Raw genomic sequence first — 8167 nt, 5'->3', positions numbered from 1 at the left:
AATGGACTTAATGTCATGAAGTTTTGAACGAATGCCGCGACAATTCCACGAGAGAAAGGTACCCATTATGAGAGTTTTTTAGCGTGGGAATTATAAAGGGCGTTAGTTTGAGTTGGCGTTATTTCGCAACTCATTTCAAGGTCATCCTCCTCTTCGTCGGATGGATGGAGAGCAATTGAATCCGGACTTTTGGACAATCCTCCAAAAATAGTAAATAAATCCTTTTGGACGGTCCCCGTAGTTGCAAGTCCCAGAGCAACCGAATTCCGAATATTGGATTTTTTCAATTTTCATTTTAATTTTTCCGAAATCATTTCTTGTGAAAGGCCGCGTTTCGAAAGCTTTCATTTAAGAGCACGTGGAGGCTTTCGTTTTAGTTTACGTTTCGGTGGATCGTGAGATTCAGGAGCACTGTTTGTGAAAGGTTCTGTATCAGATTCGGATGTTTTTGCGGGAGGAACTTTTTCAGCAACAATCTGCACACAATTTTTACATGAACAGTTTTTACAATATGATTTTTTAACAGCTGATGCATAGCTGACAACAGGGGAAGGTGTCTGTGCCTCGATTCTTCTTTTCGCTTTTGGATAAGAAATTTGTTCTTTTGTTTTCAAAGTTATAATTTCTTTTTCCAACCTCCAACGTGGACATGATCTGGAAAAGGAAGTATGTTCGCCATCACAGTTGACGCACTTTTCAGGTGAGGTGCACTGCTGGCTATCATGTCCTTTCTCTGCACAACGGGCGCAAGTAAGTGTCTCGCGGCAGGCGATCTTAGTGCCCAAAACGTTGGCATTGAAAGCATCTCAGAGGGTTAGGTATAAAAGGACGCACTTTCAATCTCATATATCCTATTTTAACTACTTCTGGCAACGTAGGCATTTGGAAGGTAAGAACGAGGTGCTTTGTAGGGAGGAGTTGTCCATCCCGCCGAATTGAGATACGGTGTACATGTATCACTCCTTCAGGTTTTAGGTCCTTTGTAATTTCTTCAATTGATGTATGAAATAACTCCCCACATGTAATAACACCTTTAGAAAAATTAAGAGATGTATGCGCGCTTACAGAAATGGGAATTGTAGCCAATGCTTTCAGTTTGAGAATTTGATGAGATTGTTTTCGAGAATTAACTTCCACCAACAAATCTCCCGAACGAAGTTTGCGAATGGCAGAAACTTCTCCAAGTGTTCCAGAAACGGCTTTTTCTGCAAGGAACGGAGAGACCGTGTGAAATGTCTCTTTATTTTCCGAAAGTCTTTTGATGACAAAAAAATGGTCGTAATATTTTTCTGTGTCGTATGTTGATTTAGGTTTTTAGGCCCCATACGATATGAATAGAGTTTCGGGCCCGACGGCACCGCCCACCACGGAGCCCAACGAGGGAAGGCAATTACCGGCTCTGGTAGTTTCCAGCCTCGGCATACACCCTAGTGCTGGCCGGAACCTATACGCTCGGAGTTACCCCCGGGGACAGTGACCACCCTTAACGCCAAGCCCAAGGAGTAACCCCTTCGCTTGATCCCTAGCAGACTAGCCACTCAGGTGATTAGCTACCAGCCGATTGATGCACAGGGGACCACAGTGCACCACCCGTCTTTCAAATGGGTCGCCACGCATGGCCAACACGTGGGGTTTTGGCTGTCCATGAGAAGCAAGAAGCAAACAGAGCGGCGACAGCTTCTCATGGAGAGCTCCCTCACTTGCCGTCGAGGGAAGGAAAATATATAGCAGACAGCAGCAGATTTAGGGGAGAATAAACATAAAGGGAGTGAAGATCCCTGGGAACCTCGGGATTGGGACACCCGTACTCACCTATAGTAGGTGAGCCCCTGAGGGGAATTGAAATAAAGGATACGATATATAGAAGTGATAATTTAAAATTCTATATATAAGCAAATACAAGATTGATTCTATGATAAAATTTTAAAAATGTCCAGGAATATAAGATGCATGGTACAAATATTAAAAAACATCATAAAAGTCAACAAGAAACAGAAAAAGTTCACTTGACAAATGTCAATGTATCAAAATGTAGTAAATTCTGAACTAAATATCAGCTTTTTTTTCTTCTTCGCTTTTTCATAAACTTCGATTTAAGAGCAGGATAAAATTTTGAATTAGCAACTGTTCGACTGGTGGACGGCTGCCGTCGATGATGATCATCTATAAAATCTTCGTCTATAGATTCTTCTGGATCATAATCAATATAATCCTCAGATTCTGCTGCATCTTGAACATCAGGAAGCAAATTATCTGTCAACATTGATTCTGACACTGAGTTATAAGAAGCTGTCGATTGCATTGTTTCTTGTACGTTAGTTTTATTTGTGGCTCTAAGATGTGTATGAAAATCTACATTGTTAGGGTTTGCTGAATTGCCATTAGAATGAATACTGGTATCCTGTTGGGCTTTTTTCTTTTTCAGAGGTCGTATTACGTTGCATATTTTATCATCAGTTAGTGTTGAAACAGATTTTTTAAGTGATACATAAGTAACATCTGAATCTGTCTGTGTAAATTTTTCTACGGTGTCATAGGTTTCTTTTGTTGAATTATTTTTACAAAGGATGGAACAGCTGTTGGCAGACACAATTTACGTGCTTCGGCGTAGGATATGTTCTTCTGTGCTTTCAGTTTCTCAATTTCTTTTTCGTGTTTCCAAGTCGGACAGTATTTTGAGCTGGATTCATGAGGCTGTGCACAATTCGCACACTTAGGCTCTAGTTGACAATCAGTAATAGAATGATCAACTGATGCACATCTAGCACATACCATATTTCCTCGACAGGCAGTCCTCAAATGTCCAAACCGTTGGCACTTGTAGCCATTCCCAGCCTCGGCACTTACCTTGGTGCTAGCCGGTACCTATACGCTCGGAGTTACCCCCCGGGGACAGTGACCACCCTTAACGCCAAGCCCAAGGAGTAACCCCCTCGCTTGATCCCTAAAAGACTAGCCACTCAGGTGACTAGCTACCAGCCGATTGATGCACAGGGGACCACAGTGCACCACCCGTCTTTCAAATGGGTCGCCACGCACGGCAAACACGTGGGGTTTTAGCTGTCCATGAGAAGCAAGAAGCAAACAGAGCGGCGACAGCTTCTCCCTCGCTTGCCGTCGAGGGAAGGAAGAAATTAAGCAGATAGCAGAAGGCATAGGGGAGTGGAAACATAAAGGGAGTATAAATCCCTGGGTACCTCTGGATTGGAACACCTGTACTCACCTATAGTAGGTGAGCAACCGCACCTATAGTAGGTGAGTAGAATCCCCTGAGGGGATTTATCTTTCTGGATATGCGGTTTACAAGTTATAGTCTAATTTGCAATGAATGATTATATAAAATCATTATCAATGAAAAAATAATCAATTTTTGAAATAAACTATGTTGCTAAAAAATATTTGCTTGACATTGATAAAGGAAAAATGACATATCCAGAAGACATTAAAATTTTTGTACCAAGCTTCACAATTTTTTTTAATTTACTTTGACAGACAATAAAAAAAGTCTTCTCTTAGAAAATATACGATTAACATTTAAAAAAATAATTTTAAGCAGAATTCGATATTTAAATATTACACTCATATACTGCAAAAGTAGAGGGACAAATGAATAGCACAGCCAAAAATTTATATCTATATTTCTTTTATCTATTTTTTATTAATATATTTTTAAATAATTATTCCAAACATAAAAGTAGTAATGCAAAATTAAGTAAAGGTCAAAAAAAGAAAATTGGTTAGCATCAATGCACCTTAGCTGTATTCATGGAAACAAAGTATAAATTTCAGTAACAGAATATAAGGGTAAAAGATTTAAAAAAAAAATTCAGAAGTAAAATTCAACTACACTTCCACGTGTTCCTTAGGAAGTTCTTAGGGTTTATAATTATTCTCTAAAATTACTTCTTTTATACTAATACGAACGCTACAAATCAATTTTGATTCATGTATACAAGGAAAGTCAGAGAAATTATAAAAGTGAAAAAAAATTATAAACAGTAATTTTTATCCAACACGACAATTTGCTGGTATTTTTTCATATTAGAATAAAACATCGTTAACAACTAATGAAAGTCAAGTATTTACTGACTTTCAAAACCAAACCATCCTAAAGCAGAAGCCCCCTGTGTTTCTGCCCATTCACCAGGCTGCGAAAGATTTATATTTACATTTCTGAGGGATCGAAATTTCAAGTAACATTTTCAGTATCCTCTTTTCTGAGAGTTCTTACAATTTTTTGTGTAAAACCAAGTATAAAACAAAAAATTGAAAAAGTCAAAGACATTATCTATTTCAAGATACTGAAAAATTCAGATTTCAAATCTTTCCACGACGGTACGAAGGATCGTGAATATTCTTTTGTCTATCTTCAACAAGCATCGCCTTTGGAACCGTATTGCGTCTACTACGGTGCCTGTAAGATCTATGACAACTTATTCCAACGCATTATGAATGCCAAAAGAACAGCTCAAGTATGAAGAAAAACGTGGGGCAATAATGAAATGATTAGATAAAGCAATTCGTGTTGATAGGAAAGCTGTTACAGAGAAACTCCTGGGGAGAGAAATATGTATTGAAAGAAGAAAATTAACACACAGAGTAAGCTTAATTAGGAAAGGAAATCTTGTTGGTCAAAATTTAGTTGAGAAGATATACTTTGTCTACAAGATGAAAGAACATCAATGGACAGTGGCCAAAGTGGAAGAGTCATCCATATTCACTTATGATATCAGCATAGGTAACGAAGATTGCAAATGTGATATAATGTGTTCACACTGTGTGGGATATGCATGCATGTATTAACTTGCACCTGTATTTATTATAAAATCAGGTATTTTATATGCAAGCGCATTCATTTTTTTGGGGGGGGGGAAAGTTAACTTTTTCATTAAGACTGATTATGCCAGTATCTGCTGAAATGCAGATGATGTTAACGAAGGAGAACTTGTCATTGCTGTAAATGAGCATAAAGAGCTACAATCATTTGAAAAGTCTGCTATTGTCAATCGATTGCAAAGAAAATCAAGCAGAGACATCAGTGCTCAAAAGGCATCATTAGTTTTAAGATTACAAAATATTAGTAATCAAATACTAGCAGTGGAAGCTTTGGAAGACTTAGATGGTGCAGATGAACTTACTAAAATTTTACTTGAAGAGCATATATTCAGTTCAGCTCTGAGAATGATGTCGATAAAGAATAGTTATATGTCACAGCTGGTAACACAACTCCGCTGCCGACATGTCCATTAGATTTTGATCCGTCAGGGAGACATACTATGCATTAACCATCATATCAACCATGTAATATTGGTTTTCGTAAAGAGGTTTTATTTTGTAACTTGCTCCAGGGAGCAAAAAATCGGAATTTTTATTAATGATATCAAACATATAGCATCCTTTTTGCTCTTTGCCTTTTTCTTTTTCATCTGAACTGGCTAAACCTTAAAAAGATCATGGCACAAGTGTTTGATTTATGTTCAATTTCAAATAGAAAAAAAATAATAAAGAGAACAAGATGTTTAAATTAAAAATGCATTTTAAAAATCCTTTAATTTAAAAACTGCTGGTCCGAATTTTATAAAACTTGATGTAAGCCTTTAAAAGAAGGCCTATATTTCTTTAATCAAAAAAAAATCATAACTAAAAAAAAAACACAAAAAAAAACAAAAAAACAATAGGACCCGAAATGGTTAAGTTTCTGTAGAACAAGTTTTATTTACAGAAAAAAAAATTGTGAATTAATAGTTTGTTAAAACTGCATTCAAAAGAATATGTATCCTCTTATTTGTAAGAACTGGTGCGTGATTTTTCAGAAAAAGAAGCATTATTTCAAATATCGGAATTCAAAACTAAAGGTGTAGATATCTATAATTTTACGGAAGAAATTTCGTTTCTTTTGCATATTTATCTTTCTGGATATGCGGTTTACAAGTTAAAGTCTAATTTGCAATGAATGATTCTATAAAATCATTATCAATGAAAAAATAATCAATTTTTGAAATAAACTGTGTTGCTAAAAAATATTTGCTTGACATTGATAAAGGAAAAATGACATATTCAGAAGACATTAAAATTTTTGTACCAAGCTTCACAATTTTTTTAAAATTTACTTTAACAGACAATAAAAAGAAAATATACGATTAACATTTAAAAAAATAATTTTAAGCAGAATTCGATATTTAAATATTACACTCATATCCTGCACAAGTCAGTTAGTTAGTTAGTTAGTTATTTTGGATTTTGTGGCACAAGAGCTAAATCTGGCTAAGCTGCGCCAAACATATGGTTAAATATAAAAAATATTCAGTAGAGATCTAAAAAGTTAAACTAAAATTTGCAAAACCAAGAAATGTGGGGATAAAATTTTACTAGTTAAATAAAATGGTAAAAACCAATTTCTTTCAAGAAAGTAAAAATATTTGGATGGGGATGTTCTCCCACCAAGTCACGAATGTTTGAAGATGATGTACCGAATAAATGTAATCGATGAGAATTAAAAATTGGACATTCTGATAAAATATGAATGACAGTTAAATTAACATTACACGAGTTACAGACTGGACATCGCTCACCAAATAGAAGATGTTTATGTGCGAGGCGAGTATGGCCAATGCGAAGCCGAGTCAATTTGACGTCCAACTCGCGTACTGGAACTACCAGCCACAAAGTGATGTCAGGCTGAATAGAATGCAGCTTATTAGAAATCTGCAAATCCCATGATTCTTTCCATAAATAAAAAATACGTTGAGAAATATATTTTTTTTAAATCTCTGTATGGAATAGCTCGTTGTAGAGAAGTGGATGCTGCCTTTGCTGCAGCATCGGCAGATTCATTGCCAAAAAGGCCAGCGTGGCCTGGTAACCAACAAAATAAAATTTGGTAATTCCGAGTTTGCAAATTTCTCCAAAGATGTAGGATATCTATAGCTAGTGGATGTGTTTTAGTATGAGGATGGCTGAGGGCCTCCAGAGCACTCATACTATCAGAATAAATGCAGAATTTATGGTCACTGAGATTAGAAATTTTTTCAAGAGCAATCATAATTGCCATTAGTTCAGCAGTTAAAACCGAACACAAAGTACTCAATTGAAAACTGCTTGTGTCCTCAGCAATGACGACAGCACAACCCACATGATAAGCTGTCTTTGAGCCATCCGTAAAAACAGGAATGTGCGTAGAGTATTCATTGCGGTGATATAGAAAAAGTTGTTGAAAGACAATAGATGAAGTGGTAGACTTGTCATAGGTGAGAAAAGGGTTAAGATATGATATTTCTGGGACATCCCAGGGTGGCAAAGCAAGAGCAGTAGTATTATGAATCTGCAGATTTAAAATATTTACATCAGCAAAAGCTCTTTTTACCCTTTCACGAAAAGGTAGGATATTAGAAGGACGTGCATTATATAATCGTCCCAGGCCAATGGGTAAATTAATTCTACGAAGAGGGTGATTGATAGAAGATTCAATATGGAAAAAATATAGTTCAGATAATTTTTTCCATCTCAGATAAAGTGGAAGTTGATGACAGATCACATTCAAACTATGAATTGGTGATGTACGAAAAGCTCCAGAACATATACGCAAAGCACCGTTGTGTACTGTGTCTAAATTTCGGAGAACACCAGAACGAGCTGTACCATATATTTCGCATCCATAATCAATTCTCGACAGAATCACAGACTGATAGATACGAAGTAAAGATGTTCGATCTGCCCCCCATTTTGTAGTCGAGAGAACTTTTAGGATGTTGAGGGATTTTTCACACCTCATTCGCAGATGAAGAACATGCGAAAGGAAAGTGAGTTTCCGGTCAAATATGACCCCTAAGAAACGTACTTCCTCAACGACTGGAATATCAACACCTCGAATTTGTATTACAGGATCAGGATGGAGACTCCGTTTCCGACAAAAGTGTACACAGCGGCTCTTTTCAGGGGAAAGCATGTGTCCATTCTCATCACACCATGAAATTAGTTTGTTAACAGACCTCTGAAGTTGTCGCTCTATTCAAACCATATTAGACCCCTGGCAGGAGACTTGTAGATCATCCACATATAGTGTTCCACAAACGGATGATGGTAAAACATGAATAATTTGGCTTATATGGAGAATAAAAAGGGTGACACTCAAAACACTTCCCTGAGGAACACCCTCACTTTGAATAAA

The 8167-nt window shown here is 36.7% G+C and overlaps 1 protein-coding gene across 1 annotated transcript; it reads right to left on the bottom strand.

Annotated features, from left to right (window-relative positions):
• Positions 1–344: 344 nt before the first annotated feature.
• On the bottom strand, positions 345–7945 carry LOC129956637 (uncharacterized). Its single transcript, XM_056068571.1, has 6 exons — positions 6785–7945; positions 6559–6678; positions 3224–3314; positions 2598–2720; positions 1066–1205; positions 345–476 (listed from the first exon to the last, which is right to left on the bottom strand). The coding sequence occupies exons 1-6, from the start codon at positions 7943–7945 to the stop codon at positions 345–347; spliced, it is 1767 nt and encodes a 588-aa protein (XP_055924546.1).
• Positions 7946–8167: the final 222 nt, after the last annotated feature.

Source organism: Argiope bruennichi, chromosome 11 (assembly GCF_947563725.1).
Source record: "Argiope bruennichi chromosome 11, qqArgBrue1.1, whole genome shotgun sequence".
Classification (NCBI taxonomy): Eukaryota; Metazoa; Arthropoda; class Arachnida; order Araneae; family Araneidae; genus Argiope; species Argiope bruennichi.
The sequence above is the reverse complement of the archived record's forward strand: the minus strand, read 5'-3'. Positions and strand labels throughout refer to the sequence as shown.